The 22,199-nt window shown below is 34.3% G+C and overlaps 1 protein-coding gene across 10 annotated transcripts in view; it reads left to right on the top strand.

The window, feature by feature from the left end:
• Positions 1-22,199, top strand: part of LOC127070480 (lachesin-like) — a 143,772-nt gene that overhangs the window by 97,839 nt on the left and 23,734 nt on the right. For 9 of the 10 annotated variants that reach the window (XM_051008529.1, XM_051008524.1, XM_051008528.1 and 6 more), the window contains 5 exons: positions 9,128-9,313; positions 9,605-9,800; positions 10,084-10,212; positions 17,974-18,093; positions 18,832-19,002. In XM_051008529.1, coding sequence (XP_050864486.1) covers positions 9,128-9,313; positions 9,605-9,800; positions 10,084-10,212; positions 17,974-18,093; positions 18,832-19,002 — 802 coding nt within the window. Of the gene's footprint in view, positions 1-9,127; positions 9,314-9,604; positions 9,801-10,083; positions 10,213-17,973; positions 18,094-18,831; positions 19,003-21,270; positions 22,198-22,199 lie in introns of those variants that run through there. The other variant, XM_051008527.1, reaches the window with a different exon arrangement.

Raw genomic sequence — 22,199 nt, 5'->3', positions numbered from 1 at the left:
CAAAAATAGTTCAATGATATCGGTTCTATTTTGCGAGATACTTATGTACTTTCATATCTTTTTAATTGCGAGCTTTTAATAACGAGTGTTGAAGAAAATCAACGAACGATTTTCGTTAAATCGTCTTCACCTATTTCCAACTCTTTTCTTTCACTTTCTTTCTTTCTTTCTTTTTTTCCTTTTCTCCTCTCCTCCCTCTCTTCTCCTTTTTCCATCCTCTTCCTTCTGTTGCTACAACGAACCTCTCTCTCTCTCTTTCTCTCTCTTTCTCTCTCTCTCTTTCTCTAGCTCTCCTCCTTTCGTGAATATATTTAATGGAAGTACAAGTCTAGCATATTGATGAGTTTAGATTGTAAAGTAGAGGAAGTGTAACGTGGCGGATACACCTCGCCCGAACGAAACAGCCCGAAAGCGACTACGACGTTTAAACGATGAATTACATTTCACGAACTTCCGTAATTTCCCTAGCCGTCCCGCGTATACTTAAGAAAAGATAAACGTAATCCATCGAAAGTCCAAATAATAGACAGCATACGATATTTATGAACGATCATAACCTTTATTCGGGAAATATATATACATATAGATATAAGAGAATAAAGAAGAATAAAGAGAAGCGAAGGGATATAATGAAAGTTACTAAATCATTTCTTAAACAGACAAATAATAATCGTGAAACAAAAAAGTATATTCGATCGTATTAAATCTATCAGGAAGTTTTATCAATTTTATTTAACCTGTTAATTGTTTAATTTTTTCCTTTTTTTTATATACATATATATATATATATATATGTATATATATATATGTTTCCATTTCTATGATAAATTAAATATGAATTAAGAGATTGTGGGAATATTCGTCGAAAAGGAAATAATTCAAAAGAAAAGAAGAGAAAAGGAAGGAACAAAATTCCAGTTTCGTTTGATAGAAAATAATTTGAAAGGAAAAGCGATAGGGAACGAAGTTTCATTTAAAAATAATTGTGTGCTCTTAAGCGGACACAACTTTTTTATATACATATATATTCTTTCTTTCCTATCTTTATTGTAATTTTGTTTACTTGCATTTTTTTTTCTTTTTTTTTTTTTTTACATGTATCCCGGATTTTTTTTGAACCACAAAATTTCATCACAATAATTCTTTTCCGCGGGACATTTCGGCGAGCGGCACTACGCGTCGAGCGTTTGATTTTAATCAAACGCGTACATACCACACACACGCACGCACAAAATGTTAAAGTTTATAACTTGTAGCAAAAGCGATTACTTCCGTTAACGTTCTCATGCTTAAACTTTCTACTATGCGATATAGGTATAGCTCGACCGTCGAACGATAATTCTTCACTCGAAGTCACACTCGTTAACGACCTACTCTCTCTCTCTCTCTCTCTCTATCTATCTATCTATCTATCTATCTATCTATCTATCTATCTATCTATCTATCTATCTATCTCTCTATCTCTTTCTATCTCTTCTTGATAATGAGATTGAATTGATTACAACGATCCTTTACCTTCCTTCGATTATTCGACTATCGAATTCGTGTCGAATTGGAAACATTCGATTTACGTCTGGCTCACTCATTTCCTCCATTACGTTTCTTTGGCTAATCAGTCTATTAGAAATTAAATTATTACAAGTTACATATATACATATATATATATATATATATGTGCGTGTGTGTGTGTATATATATGTATATATGCAGAAGAGAAAAACGATTTTATCATGTGAAATTCACGTTGGGGAAATTCAGTTGGATTAACGTCGCGTCAATTTTACACGAATGATTTATGTTGGCACATAAGAATAGGAGAGCAATTTAATAAATCGATTTTCGTCTAGCAATTAAACCTGATCAATTAATTATGAAATTAATTAATTAATGAATGAAATAATTAATTTATTATTATTATTGTAATTATTATTATTATTCGTCGAGTTGACAAAAATGTATCCAACGTAATATTATCGTTAGGACAATGCCATTGTAGAAAATAGCTGAGCAGAGTAGAGTTTAGGGGACGCGTGGGAAATAAAAAGAAAGAAACTAATTAAAGGCTCGGGCGTATGGCTCCGGCCTTAAAAAAGCTTGTTAGCGTTAAAAATGTTCCACCGTTAATAAGCATAATTGCTTCGCTGGACGACGATCGCGAGAGAGAGTTGCTAGGTGTTAGGTATATTCGTATGTATGTATATATATATACATATATATATATATATGTTTATATATTTTATACTACTTGCCGCTCGCCATCGAGTATGATGATTCAATAATTTTTTTTAACGAGTTCGACACTCATACAAACGAAAGAAGCATCCTAAATTATCGATGAGATAACGTACGCGATGGAATACGTTCTATATGTACGATACGTATATATATATATTTTTTTTCTTTCTTTTCTCTTTTCTTTTTAATTCATATCTTTCTACTTTTATACATTATTTTATTATCTTATTATCTTTTTATTATCGTATGAAACATATTAGGTATATATCTATGAAATATACTTTCAGATAAACAAAATTTCTTCTGCATTAATATATCAATGGAAATACTTGTTGGTAGATCTAATATAAAATCGAGATGAGAAATATTGAAATGTTTCGCTCCGAATTTCTCGTAAAATTTGTTCGTCGCTTTTTTATTTTTATTTTCTTTTTTCTTTCTCTCTCTCTCTCTCTCTCTCTTTCTCTCTCTCTTTTTCTTTTCTCTTCTTTTTTTTATTTCCTCGTCGTAAATATTCGTGCGTTTTCATACATATATTCACTAACGTAGGTATGTACATATGTACGCGTACGTAGGCAAATCTTGGGGAAAGAAAAGTCAGGAAAGTTAAATAAGACGTTAAAGTTCCCTACCGAGAGACTAGTTGAAGATAATAAACATACGTTTTACAGTTCCAGCCAGGAACGATCGTACCGTTATAAAGTTTCGAGTTCCATCGACAGGACATGTTCGAGACGGTTCTCGAACTCGTTTCGGTCGTTCTACTTTCAACTGAAAGTAACCGAAAGGAATTTGCCATCGAAATTCATTTCAATGATATATATATATATATATATATATATATATATATATATATATAAATGTGTATTACATTTTATCAATTAATGATTGAAAATATATAATAAGCTTTCTGGCTTTTTCCAGCTTTGACGCTTACATTAGTAAAAAAAGGTGGATGGAGGTGATCCCGCCCGACCTGTAGTTCGTAGTCATCGTACATCCTCGAATTAATCATATAATCAAAGCATTGGAATATACATACATATGTATATATGTATGTATGTATGTATGTATGTATGTATGTATGTATGTATGTATATGCATATACTTTCATTAATATATAATAATTAATATAGCACAAGTAGTAGTTTCATACGTAGAATATAAACACAGTGATAAATTAGATGAAAATAATCGATCTTAAATGACGCCAAATAACGTACTAGAAAAGTATATTTTCGATAGTAGATTCGATAGTAGATTAACGGGATAATTGATATACGTATCTTCGTTTAGAGCAAGATTTTACCTTTAAAATGGTCTTTGTTTCGTCCCTCTACGACTTCCCGTTTCGAAGATACGCGCTTCTAAAGATTTCATTGATGAATTATAATGCAAATATATATGTATATATATAGGTTAGTAGTCAATGAAGTCTCAGTTCCAAGAATTTTGTGCGTACTACTAATAGTAAGATGGCGGACTCGTCTGGCAGTCACTTTTTTTTTTTTTTTTATGAATGAACGGCGCCGAGCCAATTCCAAGAATTAATATAGGTCTAGACGCTCCTTATATGGTAATGCGTTATTCGTTTGTCTCGTACGACGAAGGTAATACATTGACACCATTTTCTAAGAAATTATATAGGTCAGTGGGTTAGTAAAACAGCTGATTGACCTATATATACAGGGTGACTTTTTTGAAAAGGATTTTAATTTTTTTTTTTAATTAAACGAACGAAGTAAATGTTTTTATTAATATTTTTCCGAAAAATATAATTATAGAAATATATTTATATATCGTGTGTGCTGATATTATTATATATAGGGTGATCATTTTGAAACGAATTTTTCTTCATTAATCGAAACAAAGTGAGATTCTTAAAAATGATTTAATAGAAATAAATAAACTACTTGTTAGTGATATAGATTAATATGTATCGGTATTTCATATATAGGGTGACCATTTTGAAAAGAATTTTTCTTTATAAATCAAAATAAAGGAAAAAAGAAATGAATAATTACAATTTAATCGGGGACGAATAAACTGTTTAGTGTGGAATATTGGGCGCTGAAATTTTATATACATGGTGTCCATTTCGAAAACGACTTTTCCTCAAAATCAAATCGTAATAAATAAATAAATAAATTTTTGTTTAAAAACGAAACTTATCGTCGAGTGCGCGTATTTTTTTTTTTTTTTTAACGATCTAACTTTTCTACAAACGATTCGATCATATTATACAAGGTGTACTTTCGAAAAGGGATTTTTTTGATTTTTGTTTCCCAAGGACGATGACGGCGAAGCATGTCCCGATGCATGTCTACGCGATTGAGAGATCTGAAACAGGCAAAATTGCATGAGCATGTATTCTTTCTCCCCCACCCTTCACCCTCAAATAAGCACAAATTTATAGATAATAAATAAAAATAATAAAAGCGGGGAGGAGTAGAATTTTTAGCAGGGAAAAAAAAAAAAAGAAAAACTTTTTCTTAATGTTTCGATCGAATGTCCAAGATTTCTCTTCACTTCCATGCATTGTACACATATTATATATCTCACATAGCAATTTAATTTAACGAGAAGGGTTCTTAACGACATCGTTAAAGATGACGAGATAATGATTTATACAATCGTGCCCATTCAATCGAACGATCATACGTGTAAGTAGATAGTGAGTGCGTTTCAATGTAACCGTAAGTCGTTTAAAGTCTGCACATTTGGGGTAGAAGAAAACCTTCAACTTTCTAAAAAGAAAAAAAAACGAAAGAAAGAAAAAAATGAAAATAAATGCAAAAAATAAAAAAGGAGAAAATATTCTATAGGAGAAGGAGGTGTGTGTAAGTTGAAAAGGTACTTCCGGTCTAAACGCGAACCGTGAAGAAAGTGGACAAAGCGAAAAGTTTGGTGAATGTATATAAGTATACTATATATATATATATATATATATATATATATATATATATATATATACGTGGAGAAGAAAAGAAAATGCAAAAGATAGAGTAATAAAAATAGAAAAAAGGAAATAAAAGAGGGGAGAGAGAGAGAGAGAGAGAGAATAAAAAAGAAAGAACTTATACAAGGTGCCTCATTAAACTCGATCATAAAAATGAATCATTCTACTAAACATAAGAAACAATTTATCTTCCAAAGAAAAAAAAAAGAAAAAAAAGCAAATGTTTTTCTTATCCTTTCCAAGTTTCTTCTCGTTCCATCTTTTCTTTTCTCTTTTTTCAAGGTCATACTTATTTCCCAAAGTATCTTTCTTAAGGATAACGATACAATCGAAAAAGTATACGTTTCGAAGTAGCAAGTTTAAATGGCACACCCCGTGTATAAGGATAGTCGGAAAGAAAGTTTTAATTAGCGAGTTTATCCATTTATCTGCATGCCGTTGAAAAGAACAGCAGCATCCTCCTCAGTCTGTCTGTGGAAAAGAAGGAGGAGGAGGAGGAGGGGGAGGAAGAGGAGGAAGAAAGTCTCGTCGTTTCTCTTTTCGGCGATAGGAAAAAAAAATAAGAAATAAAAAATACGAAATGGAAAATACGAAATAAAGAGTAAAAAAAATGGTGAAAGCAACGAAAAAAAAATAAAAAAGAAGACGGAGAGAGGGGAGAGAGAGAGAGAGAGAGAGAGAAATGGTGATACAGGATTGCAAAGGTGGATGGCGAGGAGGTGGAGGAGGATAAGGAGGGGAAGGGGGGACACGTAAGTTTACCGAAGGGAGTTGAAGTGGTGGAAAGAGAGAAGGGAAAGAGATGGTGGAAGGATGGAAGGGTAGGTGTGTGGGAGTATGGACTCGGGAGTTGAAGAAGGTAAAGGAGAAAGAGGGAGACGATGGAGGGAAATAAACGAGGTGTGCTAGCTAGACTGGACCGAGCCTCCTGATCTCGACAATGGCCGACAATAGAACGCCGACTATGGTTTTGCATATGAAAGAGGAACGAGAATGGAGCCAGCCAAAGATAGATGCACGCTTCGCGATATTATATCTGACTCTTCTCTTCGCTTCTCACCACCCTTCATCCTACTCCTCCTTTAACAACTCTCTCTCTCTCTCTCTCTCTCTCTCTCTCTCTCTCTCTCTCTCTCTCTCTCTCTCTCTCTCTCTCTCTCTCTCTCTCTCTCTCTCTTCTCCCTGTCTCTCTTTCTCTCTCTCTCTGCACGAGTCCTTCCGTTTATCCGTCGCCTCTCTTACCGACGAAGGGCGGAACGATTGTAAGTCGAAAATATCCGGGAGGGAAGACCCTTCAAGAAGAGAGGATAACCTCCTCGAGATTCTTTATCTCTTTTAACGAGCCTCTTCTTCTTCTTCTTTCGCACTTGACTCTTCTCCTTTCTTTCTCTTTCTCTCTCTTTCTCTTTAAATATTCTTCTGTAATACTTGTAGTTGTTTAAAGAATTGATTCCAATATATTCGTAATATTGTTTCTTCTCGTTTATATTCGAGTACTTCTCAAATAGAAAGAAATTATGAAATTTTAGTATATCCGTTACCTGGATAGTTATCTATAGTTAGTTGTTATCTACTATATTCCGTTCTTACTTAGTTGATATTTTTCATAAAGGCATACACGCATATAGTTGCACATAAAGCCTTTGTAATTTTCACGGTGTCACGTTTCCGTTCTTGATATATCTAGCCACACAATAGACGTCTCTTCGTCCTTCCCCATAATCAACCCGATCGAAGTAATATCGATAGAACGATACCCGTTCGTTCCTTCGTTCGTTCCTTCGTTCGTTCCTTCGTTCCTTCGTCTCCTTCGTCCGTCCCGTTCGTTTTGTTCGAAGGAACTTTGTATAATCGAGGAAACCCTAGCGGTTTTGAGGAAAATGAGAGGAGAGAAGTGAAGATGAGAAGATACAAGTTCGAAGTATATAGCTTTTAGCAAACGGTGAAGTTGATGTTGAAGTACTCCTCTCACCTTCTCGTCATCAAGAGTTTCCACAAAATTACTACAACGTCATACGAGTATGTAACTTAAAGTAGCTTGGATATACGTACGTATATACATCGTGTGTAACGCCGCAAAAGAGAAATCTAATCTTTCGGATTGTTTAGAATATCCATAACTTTTCTATCTTATCTCGTCTTCTTATTTTCTTATAAGAGAGAAAGAGAGAAAGAGAGAGAGAGGAGGGGTGAGATAAAAAGAAAAAATATCACTTTCCTTTTCTTTTCTTCTTCATCAAAGAAGCATAAACATCGATAATTAACGAATACAAAATTCTAAAATTGTTCTCTCTTCATTTTCCACGTGTTTAATAATACAATAAATAAAAAAGAATGATTGAATTTTTTATTACCATTATTTTTCTTCCTCTTTAATAAAGAAACTATAAGATATTCATAATCTCAATTTTTTGTCTATAAGAAAAAGAAGAAAGTAAACGTAAACTTTGATAAGATCGATAAAAACGATGATTCAAAATTTGTCATCGTTTCCGCTTAGGTATCTGTCGCATTCGATGTCAGACTCGATATATGATACGCGTTGAATAATAAGCAAAATAAAACAAAACAAAACAAAATAGAAAAAGGGGAAATGATGAAAGAAGAAGAAGAAGAAGAAGAAGAAGAAGAAAAAGAGAAACAAAAATAGAAAGAAAGAAAGAAAGAAATAAGATATAAGGTTGACAAAGCAAAACGCCGGTGCAAAATGTTCGGCATCCGGCAAGTAGATTTTTTTTTCGTAATGCAAGAACGAAGGATAAAAAGAGGGCTTGGTAGATGAGAAGAGGAAGAGGAGGAGTAGAGGAGAAGAAGGAGGATAAAAGGGAGGAAAAGGGAGGAGGAGGAAAGAGAGGGAAAGAGAGAACGTGAGCTTAGCATACTCCGCATAATGTATTATAAGTGGAGGCACTCGCAGGGCCATCACTACCAAACACTCGAGGCCCTCCTCGCTTCTCTCTTCTCCTTCTCCACTTCCTCCTCCTCCTCCTCCTCACTTCTTTCCTCTTTTCGTTCTATCCCCTTCTCTTTTACTCTTTGGCAGGGATCTTCGGTTAAGGATTTTCTACCTTCCGTACCTCTCTCTTTCTCTCTTTCTCTCTTTCTCTGTCTGTCTGTCTGTCTGTCTCTCTCTCTTTCTTTCTTTCTTTCTCTCTCTCTCTCTCTCTCTCTTTCTCTCTCTCTCTCTCTCTCTATACACTCCACTTTCGAGTTATCGATAAGAACCGCAGACCTCTTTTGTCGGTTGATAGATAGCCTTTCAGAACGACGCGAGGTCAGATACTCGACATCGCCGGGAGTTCAATTTCGTGCCAATAATATCTATGCGACGCGAAAGAGCATGGGTGTCGGAGATAGTGGGGATGAACGGGCGTAGGGACGAAGGGGAGGGAAGGGGTGCGATTGATTTTTGCGCGATCCCTTATCGAAGAATAAGGGAAAGAAAAGTACGACGCGTTTCTTCTCGTATTTATCGCCTATGTTGTATAATAGATCGAATTGTATTCAAAGGATTATTTATCGATCAATGGGAGATCTACGATCGATGGGATCTATATATTTATATGTGGGTATCTATATATGTATATGTTGAGGAAATTTCAGAACGTATCTGTTTCTCTTTACTGATTTTTTTCTTGTATTTTTTACTTTGTTAATCTGTTATATTATATTATTTTATTTTTAATTTTTTTTCATTTTTTCATCTTTTTTTCTCCAAGTACAGAGGAATGAAGAGAGATCTCTTCGTCGGATTTTCTTACTATATTAAGGGGAAAAGAAATGTGTCGCGTTTGTTAATCGATTCTATTTTTTTTTCTTTTTTCTTTTTTCTTTTTCGATCGATTAGAGAATCGACTTTTCTAAAGAGATCTAATTTCTTTTGATCTCACGAAAAAGAAAAGAGATTACTGAGAAACGGGTTTGTGAGATCAGGTAGCGTGGATCAAGGCGGACACCAAGGCGATCTTAGCGATTCACGAACACGTCATCACTAATAACGCTCGTCTGTCGGTGACGCACAATGATCAGAACACCTGGACGTTGAATATACGAGGAGCTAGGAAGGAGGATGGAGGTGTTTACATGTGCCAAGTTAACACGAATCCGATGAAGAGTCAGGTGAGAGCATTGATTATCATTCTCATTTTCCTTTAATATCCAGTGTTTCGTTTTCTTTTTTCTTCCTTTTAATTTCTTTTTTTTCATGTCTTCTTTCCTCTCCCATTTTTCCTATTTTTCTTTTTCCTTTATTTTTCTGTTCTTTTTTCTTTTCTCTCTTCTTCTTTTTCCCTTTCATTGGAGCATAATCAATTTCTCTCGGTGTTGATTAATTAACGTAGGGAACGAACGTAATTAAGGCTGCAGGTAGATCGTAAGTAAATGATGATCAATTCCTCGCACAAATTACAGAGCGCCTTCCTCGAAGTGGTAATACCACCGGACATCATATCGGAGGAAACGTCCAACGATTTAATGGTTCCGGAAGGTGGCTCGGCTAAGCTGGTATGTAAGGCTAGGGGATATCCGAAACCAGACATCGTTTGGAAACGAGAGGATGGCTCGGAGATCATATCTCGTGCTGGCTTGTCTGGCGGCAAAACGAAAAGTAAGGGAAAAGAAATAATCGATTTTTTTCTTGAATATAAATTTCTTTTTCCCTTTTCCTTTTCTTTAATTATAATATCGGATATAATACGAGCGTCTTATCGTTTATTTTCAACGTTAACTTTTCCATAAATATATTATATATATAATAATATGTATATAATATATCAGTATAAAAAGGTATTACAAATTATTAGAATTACTTAAATTATTAAATTATAGGATACATTTTATAATGTTCGTAATATACAAACACGATCTTTCCTGATGGATCTATTTCTCAGCACCAACGGCGGAAGGTGAGCTCCTAGTTTTATCTAAAGTAACTAGAAGCGAGATGGGAGCTTATCTTTGCATCGCCAGTAACGGAGTACCGCCATCGGTTAGCAAAAGAATAATGTTGCACGTTCATTGTAAGTATTATTATCCTCGAAATGATCAATAATTTTCATTTCGTTTTTAATCCTTTTTTTTCGATTAGAAAACTCATCAGAGGGCAATTAGTTGGAGAGCTTTCGATATTTCCCGACTGTTTCTCACGTTATCATTTAACTCTATAAATACATACCTGTATACACACACATACACACACACACTCTCTCTCTTTCTCTCTCTCTCTCTCTCTCTCTCATAGTTCGAGATCATAACAGATACTCCAGTAATTCCATCGAAATGGGTTAATTGTCTGCAAATACAGTCGGTACTGAGAATTTGATCTATTGATGTATAATCCGCGTACAACTCTCGCTTTGAGATATTCCCTACAAACTGGTTGTTTCCTAATCCTACGAATACTATTAATCATCTATTCAAGATACTATGCGTTTATACAGATCTCGACTCGGCGGCGTATTCGCCTTTTATCGTATACTATTAATCCTATCGTTTCACATTGTTCTCTTCGTTTCTCTTTATCTCTTAGTCTCGAGGGTAATCGAAATGAGAAGTAAGGGAAAGGAAAAAGAAAATAGAAAAGGAGAAATATTTGGTTGGTAATTGTCGAGGGTTAACTCTCATTCAGTCGTACTCTACGATAGAACTGCTTTTATTCTTGTCCAACAACTCTATATATATATATATATATATATATATATATATATATATATATAATAAGAAAAAAGACAAAAGTGGAAACGAAGCAATGGAAGAATAAAAAGTACCGGCAACAGCAATGGTAACGGTCCTGCTATCGCCCTGATACGGCCATCGTCTTCTTCTTTGCATAATTTCTCTCTGTGGAGAAAGAAGCGAGAAGGCGCCGGGGATTCGCAAAGGGATAAGTAAAACAAGAAAGTAAGAAAGGAAGGAAAGAAAGAAAAAAAGAAAGAGAGAGAGAGAGAGAGAGAGAGAGAGAGAGAGAGATATGGTATGAGAAAAGATTCAAGCTAAAATACAGCTTAAATGAGATAGATAGAAAGAGAGAAAGAGAAAGAGGCCGTTTCGTCGCTTACGGTAAAGAAAAGAAAGGAAAGAGAGCACAAAAAAAAAGAAAGAAAAGAAAGATAGAAACTTAGAAGACGGCAATAGCCGACCATCGTTCGAGTTCGTTCGTTCGTCGAGAGAGAAAGAGAGAGAGAGAGAGAGAGAGGGAAATAGAGAGAGAAATAGAGATGGAGATGGAGATGGAAGAAGAAAGATAATAAAATTACACTCTCAGGACGATATATACCAAGGCACTGTTCTCGGTTTTAAGGAAAAGCGAAAAGGAAAAGTCGGAAAATAGGGGGTGGGTTAGGGGTGACGGGGTGATACGGTTTGAGGATCAAGTTGAGGCCGTTGGGTAGTCTCTTTTCTCCTACTCTTCTCTCTCTCTCTCTCTCTCTCTCTCTCTACTTCGAGAGTTTCGAAGGATGGGGACGATGGTGAGTTAAGCCGTGGTTACGACCGACCAGCACCGTCCGTTCATCCGTCCGTCCGTCCGTCCGTCCGTTAGTACGTTAGTCCGTCCGTCAGTCCGTCAGTTCGTGTCTTAGATCCAACCAGAGAGGTAATTCTTATCCCGGAAATTGGATGTACTTCTAACGCCACGAATCTTGCACCTGCTCTTCCCTACCTTCCCCTACTCTATTCTACTCTGTCCCTTGCTCACCCCTATCCTGTATACTCGGATAAGAGATCGTCCTAGGATAATCGAATTTCATTGAATACGTTACGCAAACTTGGTTCCACACCGAGCATCTCGGCATTGAGAGATCTCCATTTTATTGTAATTGATAAAAATTCGACAGCGATACAAGTGCTATCAGGATTTGATCTATGAATGAATGTGTGTTTGTGATAAAGAAAGAGAGGGAGGAAAGGAGAGGAGATACTTTATAGTAGTAAGAATAAAATTTGATTGATTGTTTTAAACGATAATTCGATCTTTTTTTTCTTTTTCTTATTCATTTGGACGAATGTATAATGTAATGTTCTTTTCTTTTTTTTTGTTTCTTGTAGCTTTTCTTTAATAATATAATTTGTAGAATGAAACATACAAGTTTCTAATCAGTTTGATATATCGAGAAGTCGTAAGAACGATTTCGTCGAAGTAAATGATAGTTTAGAGAAGGATCGAAGTCAATCTTATTGGTACAAGCATAGAAGAAAGACAGAGAGAGAGAGAGAGAGAGTGAATAGGACAGTAACGGAGAAATAGCACTTGTCCTTTACTTTGACAAAATCCTCCTTTCGTTGGAGTTCAGGTTGTTCGAGAGTACGGAGTTTAGTAAGTATATATGTAGAAGCGATCGTACGATCGGTTTGTTCGATCTTTTCTTGATCCATGAGACTATCAGGAAGGACTGTTACAATGTCTGTTAACCCCTTCTATCTCTCTCTCTCTCACTTGATTTATTTTAGAACTTATGTCGTGCAAATATATATATATATATATATATATATATATATATATATATATAAATGTGTGTATGTGTATCGATAAGAAACAATCCTTCGATTACATCGTACAAATATTTTATCGCCCAATTATAGAATAACATTTGAATACTTTCGATCTAATCGTTCTAATAATCATCTAATCATCATCCTCGCATCATCGCAATACTATTAATAACAACGATTCGTTCATCGCTGTCTCTAAAACTTTTTCTTTTTCTTCCACCATATATATATATATATATATATATATATATATATATATATATATATGACTTTTTATGCCATCTCATAAAACATTAACAAACCTTATTAATAATGATCCGTATATCTTTATTTTCTTCAATCAAACATATACATTTCTCATCGGAATTTGAATACTTATTCGATACATAATCGACTTGTCATCGTTCCACACGAAATCATCTGTAATATTCAAACGTAAACGTAATTCATGATTCCCTCGATGATTTATGGTTTTATGTACATATGACAGATCCAATATTATTATGTACATAACAATGAGCAATTTATCTATTTATCTCCCTCTCTCTCTCTCTCTCTCTCTCTCTCCCTCTATATCTCTATTTTCTTACACCATGGAATATCGAATCGAATACGCACATAAATTCATCTTTGGACGAATAGGTTTATCGTTGGTTGGTAGTACCAAAACGAAAAGAGGATCGCACGTTATCGTATCACCGCAGAAGAACCTCCGAGTGAAATCCTTTGCACGAACGGTTGTACTAGCTTGGGGTTGATACCATTGGTGGCGATGGTGATGGTACTAGGTGATAAAGTAGTGGTGGAAGTGGAGAATGGAGGAAGAAGGATGCTAGGGAAGGGATGAGGTAGGGGAAAATCCTCCTGCTTTCAGCAAAACCACCGGCTACGAGCTGACCAGTCAACCTCGAAACCCATTACCGAGTAGCAATGTTTCGGCTCGCAGGCTTATTTCATAGCCGCAATCGCATCGGAGGAGAAACTATCTCCGTCTTTGTTTCTCTCTGTCTCTCTGTCTTTCTGTCTTTCTGTATCTATGTCTCTCTCTCTTTCTCTCTCTTTCTCTCTATTTCTCTCTCTCTCTCTCTCTCTTCGAGGATACCAACGACTATTAGCCAGGGATTTCCTCTTTCCTCCAATTTAAATGATTTATTTCGCGCGGTAGGGAAAACCAACGTCGCGCGACTCGCTTTACCTTCCTACCTCCCTACGCTGTTTAACTTTTTTCTTTTCATTCCAATAGTAGAATGCAATAGTAATAATAATTATTATTATTGTTATTATGATTATAATAATAATAGCGTTTAAACTTTGAAAGTTCTATATCGAATCGGATCGAATGCGATTTTATTTTCTATTTGTTTTTGGTCGTTTAATATTAAATATATGTATGGATGTTTGTATATGTACGTATATGTGTGTGTATATATGTACATATCGTATAAATAATGTATATGTATATATATATATATATAAATATTGTATAAATATTTAATTAGATAATATCATTATCCGAGTAATAATAATTATTATAAAATCTTATCCCGCAAGACACTCCGTTCAATATCAATTGAAACAATTATTTCAAAAAAGAAAATAAATAAAAAGGAAGACAAAAAAGAGGCAGGGAAGAAACAAAAATAGAATAAACAAAAGTCAACGAACGAAATTATGATTTATCGTAGCCATTTCTTATTCGAATAAAAATCGTACAACATTTTATCCTTCTTATAAATCACCGTACAAAGGCAAATTATTCGGAATGATTCATAGACGCTATCTTTAGGATTCTTAATGTTTCACAAGTATGATTATCAGAATGAAATCGCGTTTCTCGAATGGTTTCGTAGCGAAATACTGTCGTTTACAATCGTCATTGTCACTGATAGAATAAAAATATTCGTGTCGGTCGTTCCGGTGTTTCGTATCGTAAGGATTGATTTATGGTAGCTTGGTTTCTCAACAACGTGATAACGAATTTTTAATTGCTATGTCTGTAAAAGCGTTCGTTCTATTTTCCTCCTTGTTTTTTTCTTCTTTCTTTTCCGTTTTTTTTCCTTTCTTTCTTTCTTTCTTTCTTTCTTTCTTTTTTCTTTTCTCTAACAGCACGGCTATCGTTCCATTCTTCTTCTGGCTTACGTTCGCTCGTTAAAACCAAAAGCGATTTCGATTAAATCGACGCACGAAGCCGACCACTCCGTCTACGTTCGACTTCTTTGAATTCGAGATCAGGAGAAATAAAAACGGGAAAAGAAGAGAAGAGAAGAGAAGAGAAGAGAAGAGAAGAGAAGAGAAAAGAAGAGAAAAGAAAAGAAAAGAAAGAAAGAGAAATAAAAAAATCTAAAAAAATAATTCGTCTAAATACACATACACATCTATATAAATATATGTAGTATGCAAATATATTATATATACATATATGCGAATTCAAAGGGTGGATCAAAAGTTTCTAATTTTGTAATCTAAATAAAATATTAATGTAGAAAGTCTGGAAAATGAGTAAGTGATTGTTAATGTCATCTAGAAATTTTTGATTCATTTTCTCTCTCTGTCTCTGTCTCGATCTTCCTCTCTTCAGATATATATATATATATATATATATATATATATATATATATATATAAAATGAAAATTATCGAGTAATTTGGTGTTGTTTAATTTGATAAAATCCTCGTGAAATTTCGTGTCCTTACTAGGATCCGGATGAGAAATCGAGGAAAAAGTAGCGATATTCTCTCTGGTAAAGCACGTCTTTTCCTTCTTATCTCGTAGTATCATCTTAATTTTCTATTACCTACCACCTATGTAATATCCGGCTCAAATTTCGTTCGTAGTATCACTGGCATGATCTTTATTGCTAGGGGAGACTATTACACGTTGTAACACACACACATACACACCCACGCACGTGCGATCACACGCGCACATACACACATATACATATTAGAGTAATGTTATCTTTTAATAACGATAAGTACAAAGCTCTGTGAAAGTGTCGAGAAGAAAATTTGCCACTTCCCTCTCTCTCTCTCTCTCTCTGTCTCTCTGTCTCTCTCTATATTTTTCTCCCTTTCTCTCTCTTATAATTAGTCCGTATAATCCTAAAAAAAAACTCTACCTTGCTAAACGAATTTATTTTTTTTAACGTGGAAAGAGATTTTTGAAAAAAAAGAAAAAAGTAAATCGTCCGATTTGCGAGTGTTGACAAAATAAAAAAAAAAAAAACAAAGTTAATTTTATCCTTCGATTATTCGGAAATATTTTTCGTGCAATTTCGAGAATTTGTCAATTAATTTCGTACTCGTACGATCTATGCGAGTGAATTTAACGCCCTCGTGTAATCACGAGTATTCCCCGAGAATGGATTGTTTTTCGATGGACGACCGCAATGGCGAACGCGTTTAATACCTAAATAGAAACATTTTCGAGAGAGAGAGTAGAGCAATTTTCATTGTATCGAAAGCACTACTAAAATGTTATCTAGGTTGGTCAGTAATATCTACCTAATGCTAATGAATTATTCGATAAATTATTTTCATCTTCTATAATCAAATTTTATTTTATTCAACGTAATTATATTAATCATTTCAATCATATGTTATAGCTTACTATTTCTAAAATTTTAATTATTTTCGTATATTAAGCAAATATTATACGCAATATAAAAAAACTATAGAGAAAGAGAGAGACAGAGAGAGAGAGAGAGAGAGAGAGAGAGACAGACAGATAGATTCATTTTTTATTTATTTTAAATAATTGATTAGTTTCAATTATATTATAATATACAATTATCATTTATGTACACTTACACAGCAAACACATTGCGCTCTACAGAATGTCACATTTTGGACAATGAATAAAATAAAAGTTGTATCAAACGACTACGAAAGACATATTCTCAAAAATAGAGAACCAATTCAAAATCTATTCTGATCAATCTCGTTATTGTTCGAAAAAAAGAATCACTAGATTTCGTAATAAACCTGGTGTTTCGTTCGATCATTGTACATATATCATATATACATATATAATATTACAGATGAATTAGAAAAGTAATAAGAGAACGAATTCAGGGTAACCGAGAAGGGCGCATTTCTAAAGCTAGAGATGGCGAACAAAATTAATAAACATTTTCTCTAGGAAAGGAAAGTGCGAGGACGTTGGAAGAGGTTAAGCGGCCTTTCTGAACCAAAAGAGCATTACAATGCTCTCTCACGTTGGAAGATGCAAGCGGGAGTCGAGTTTCGGTCAAAAGGAACGTCCAATGAAAGGATGTTAAAACCTAAGCAGCTTTTCGTGAGCCGTTTACGATATTCGAAAGGAAGAACGTACATCTAGGGACTTGTATTACTCGTTCATACTAAATGCTAGACTGTCAAGGCTTGTCGGCATTTCATTAACGTGAAAGCTCCTCGTCTCGATGGTTAATGAGTAACAAAAACTCTTTCTCTCTCTCTCTTTCGAGAGAGAGAGACAGAGAGACAGAGAGATACTAGTTCCTTGTAATATAATGATTCAAAAATATACAGTTGCGGGAGTTAAGTATTCTTACAGTAGAAATATAGAAATACATATTTATGTATGTATATATGTATGTATGTATATATGTATAATATATTATATAAGGGTCTGGTTGTGCTTTAGTCTTTCGTTGTTTCGCAACACCGTCGAATGCAGAGAAATCTACTTGTCCGCCGAGATATTTTCTAGAAAAATACATTCTACGCTAGTCGGCCAAATGATAATCCTAGATAAAATTTGAAACAGTCTAATTCACTCTTTTTCGAGATGTTTTACTATACAATATTTTTGTTTCTTCTCGTATCGTAAAATTACAAGGTTGAAATTGCAAATCTAGAAACAAAGAATATTATCTCGGAAAAGAAGTCATCGATTTATCAAAGCTATCAGCTAACTGGGAACTTTTGATTGCCCTGCTCCTCTACAAAAATTGAGAAACATAGAGAGAGAGAGAGAGAGAGAGAGAAAGAGAGAAAGAGCATTGTCATCGAAAGATCTGTAATAATTTCTTATCTTTCCAACGCGACATTCATAATTTTAGAGAAATATCTCAAGAAAAAAGTGGAAGAATAATATCAGATAATAAAAGATGTAAAGAGTTCGGAGAGAAAAGCTGTTTTTCATTGTTACCATTTTGAAGAGGTTTATACAGAGCGAGAGGAAGAGAAAGAGAGAGAGAGAAACAGAAAGAGAGAAAGGGAGAGAGAGAGAGAGAGAGAGGAAAGGATCCTCACACACATCGTAATATGTGACATCGTGATAAATTGCAGTTCATCCGATGGTTCAAGTACCGAACCAACTTGTTGGAGCTCCAACTGGAACTAACGTCACGCTGGTCTGCCACGTAGAAGCATCACCCAAAGCCATTAATTATTGGACTCGCGAATCGGGTAAGGGCCCACTGGTTATCTGTATCCTTGTCTTCGTTAACTGGCGAGTAAACTTCCGATGTATTGCAATAACGAATTACTAAAACCACCTAGATAGAGAGAAGAGAAAGGAACAAAGATAAAAAAAAAGAAAAAAAAAATTATGCCACGTTGTATAACAAGGGTTCGCTATCACGTTGACTCACCGATAGTAATTGACTGTGTACTTATTTTACAAGGAAAAAAAAAGAAATTACTTACTACGAAATTTAATAACGACGTCGAATAAATATGTGCATAGTGTGTAGGTATATATATATATATATGTGTGTGTGTGTGAAATTTTTTTTTTCTTTTCCTAGTACAAATGACGATAACAGAGGTAAACTAAAAATATAAAAGTAATCATTTCTCTAATCTATTAGAAATAAAATAATTTTCAAGTTTTACATAAAGTTTCTTAGCGATCGATTTCAATTTGAATATAAAGTGATGATAATAATAAAGGCGCGAATGAATTTCGAATAAAAACCAATGAAATGGAAATCATATATTCTTGTATATAATATGAGTGACAAAAATTTTTTAATTTAATTATTTTATTATGTATGTGCGTATAACATTAAAAAAAAAAAATTTCCATCACTTGCGAATATTAAACGAGAATGTTTTCTTTGTTTTCTTTTTTTTGGGCTTTTCTTTTTGTTTTTCTTCTTTTCTTCGTTTTCTTTTCTTTTTTTCTTTTCACTTTTTGTCCAGGTGAAATGATCATCAGTAACAGCAAGTACTCGATGTCGGAGACGAAGACATCTGCTTATAGCGTGCATATGAAACTAGTTATCATGAATCTTCAAAAGCAAGATCTTGGTGGTTACAAGTGTATCTCGAAAAACTCTATCGGAGACGCCGAGGGTAACATCCGACTTTACGGTGAGTTTTCACGAGTAATACCTTGATAACGGTAAAAACACGTCGTAAAGTTTCCAGGCAGAGAGAGAGAAAGAGAGAGAGAGAGAAAGAAAGAGAGAGAGAGAGAGAGAGAGAGAGAGAGAGAGAGAGAGTTTGAGAGTTTCTTACTACGTGTCGAAACGTGAAACACTTTAAGCACCTTTTCTTCTAACCCCTCTTACACCCTCCTCTGCTATCCCATCTCACATTTCTTTTTCTATACACAGATAGTGTGTGTATGTATATATATATATATGTAGAAAAAGAATATGAGAGAAAGATCTGTCCACGTGACAACAGTTTTACATGAATCTTAAAAAAAAAGGAAGAAAAAGAGCTTTCAAAGAAGACATTTTTTTAAGTAGGTTTTTAACATAAAAAGAAAAAGGGAGAAGAAAGAAAAAAGAAAAAGAAAGAGGAAAAGTCGAAGTTAACTAGCTCGTAAAAGATAGGTAGTACCGGATAGCTAGTTAAAAGATTGATCTACCGATTGGCTTATCAGCAACGAGAGCACGATTTATCTATCCATTTGGAGTCTTTAATCAAGTACTTCGATCGGGTCTATATATCGTTCTCTTTCTCTTCCTTCCGTTTTAACATGGGTAATGTAGAAAGACGAAAAATGTGAACGTATAAAACGTATAAGAGGAAGATTGAGATAAAAATGGGTGCAGTATCAATATGTATCTCTCTGTCTCTTTCTCTCTCAATATATATGTATATTCATATATATATATATATATATATATATATATATATATATATAAATAAATAAATATATATATATATCCTTTTATTTCTATTTGGAAAGACGAAGAATGTAAAATTATAAGAGAGAGAGAGAGAGAGAGAGAGAGACGAAGATATAGAAAAGTCAGAGAAATTCATATAGTATATTATTTTAAATCCACAAAATCATTGGTTATTTAAAATAAAATTTAATAATCCATATTTCTCGTTTCCTCCCATTCTCTATTTCTTTCTATTTTAACATAGTAACGTACAAAACGAAAAATTTATAGAAAAGTGTGAGAGAGAATGATACCGATATATATATATATATATATATATATATATATATATATATATATATATATATATATATAAATTTACATTGCATAGATTTAACGTGAAAGTAATACCACCTTAAAAATATAACAACCCTCTCTCGGCTATGTTTTATTTCGAATAATATAATCCTGAGCGTACAAGTTACGTAGAAATTGAACGAGTCTCGTTGCAACAGGTTTATCGGGGTTACAATCGAAGCGATTCGTGGGAAGATATGTATGTATGTATATATGTATTTTTATGTGTGTATATATATATATATGCATATATATATTTATGTATATATATATATGTATGTGCGTACGCGTGCTTTGTCGAGAAGATTATTTTACATGGAGGAAAACGAAATAAAACTAAAAAAAGAAGGAATGATAAAAAAAAGAATAAAAAGTGCAAAAAAAAGCAAAACGAAAAATGAAGGAAAAAAACGCGCGCGCGCAAACGCAGAGAGACATAGACACGAAATGATTCGTACCGAAGAGTGAAAAGTGGAATAGTTTTAGAGTCACGCGATGAGCTAAACTAAAGTGAGATTAAAAGGTTTAAAAGGCAACGGAGAAGGGGTTATATGGGGTGTTTCTATCGTATTGAATTCTTCAACTTCCGTATTACGTTTCTTTATAATTATTTTCTTTTTTTATTTCGTGTAGTAGAAAATATGCAATACGTGTAGATAGTATATATTGTTAAATAATTTTAATATACGTATACAAAAGAAAAAATTAAAAGGAAAAAGAAAAAGAATAAAAAGAGGTAGGAAAAAAATGTATAAAGTTTAATATTCTTCTCTCTCTCTTTCTCTCTCTCTCTCTCTCATGTATATATTTCATACGAAAAATATCTTATATTTAGAATATTATTTCATATGAAATAACTTGAATACCCCCACTATCCTATATTTCTATATATACATATAGAAAAAGAGAGAAAGAGTGAAAAACTTGTAAACGATAAAAAAAATATATAAAAAGAAAAAAAGAAAAGGAAAAAGAAGGATGAAAAAAAAATCATGATTTTTCTCATAGAGAGTAGCGTCACGTCGAAGGTTACAAGTCCGCGAAACAATATCTTCGTAGCATCTTTTTCTCCTTCCTTTGTATCCACCTTTTTTTCTTGGCCCTTCCCCTACCTTTCAGTTTGTACCTTCTCGGTGTAAAACAACAGTTTCCTTCGTATTAGTTATCGTTTATCAGACTGCCCGGAGAAAATCAGGAAAGGCTCGTGCGGCGCGCCGCTATGGGGAATTGGCTGAGCCATCTGTTGCCAGACATGATCGATAAAAGTCCGCCAAGTGTTATCAGTGCTAAACTGCTATTTCGACGAGCTGCCGCGCACGTTTTCTCTTAGCACTTCCCCCACTCCCTTTGCCTACAACTCGGATATTCTCGGGTTATCCTCTCGACGTATTCCACTTTCGTGTTTCATCGTCTCTCTCTCTCTCTTTCTTTTTCTCTTATTCTTTTATTCTCTCTCTCTCTCTCTCTCTCTCTCTCTCACTCTCTCTTGTACTCATGTATAAACATGTGTGTGTGTGTATGCATGCCTGCACGCATAGTAACGATTTACGTGGACATACACGAAAAGAATGAGATAGATGGATAAAAGGAGAGAGAGAGAGAGAGGAAGAGAGAAAATACGTAAAGCTACGCGATAAATTGAATCGGGATTCCTTGTCAAAGAGGAATTCCGACTCTCGCGTTTGTATGTGTGCGGTGAAGCGGTGCATAAAACGTGCATTTGGCATTTGTGTTTTGTGTGAACAAGCTCGCCAGCGGAAAAAATAATATTCGAGGGTTCACGGACGACTTGCCGTCTAGCAAGCAGCCTATCTTCTTTCTCTCTTCTATACACACACACGCTCTCTCTCTCTCTCTCTCTCTCTCTCTCTCTCTCTATCTCTATCTTTATCTCTCTATCTATCGTTTCATCAAATATAATGTTTTCACGGTACGTACGTACGTTCTCTTTAATCTAACGTTTACACGAGTGTAACGATAATAATAGTAACAATGTCACTAAACATTTTCTTTATTCCTTTTTTTTCTGTTTTTTTTTGTTTTCGTTCTTTTTTGTTTCTTTTTTTTTTTTGGTTCTCCCTCTCTCTTCAC

Source organism: Vespula vulgaris, chromosome 18 (genome assembly GCF_905475345.1).
Source record: "Vespula vulgaris chromosome 18, iyVesVulg1.1, whole genome shotgun sequence".
Classification (NCBI taxonomy): Eukaryota; Metazoa; Arthropoda; class Insecta; order Hymenoptera; family Vespidae; genus Vespula; species Vespula vulgaris.
Note: the sequence above shows the minus strand (reverse complement) of the source record. Positions and strands in the feature narration are given on the sequence as shown.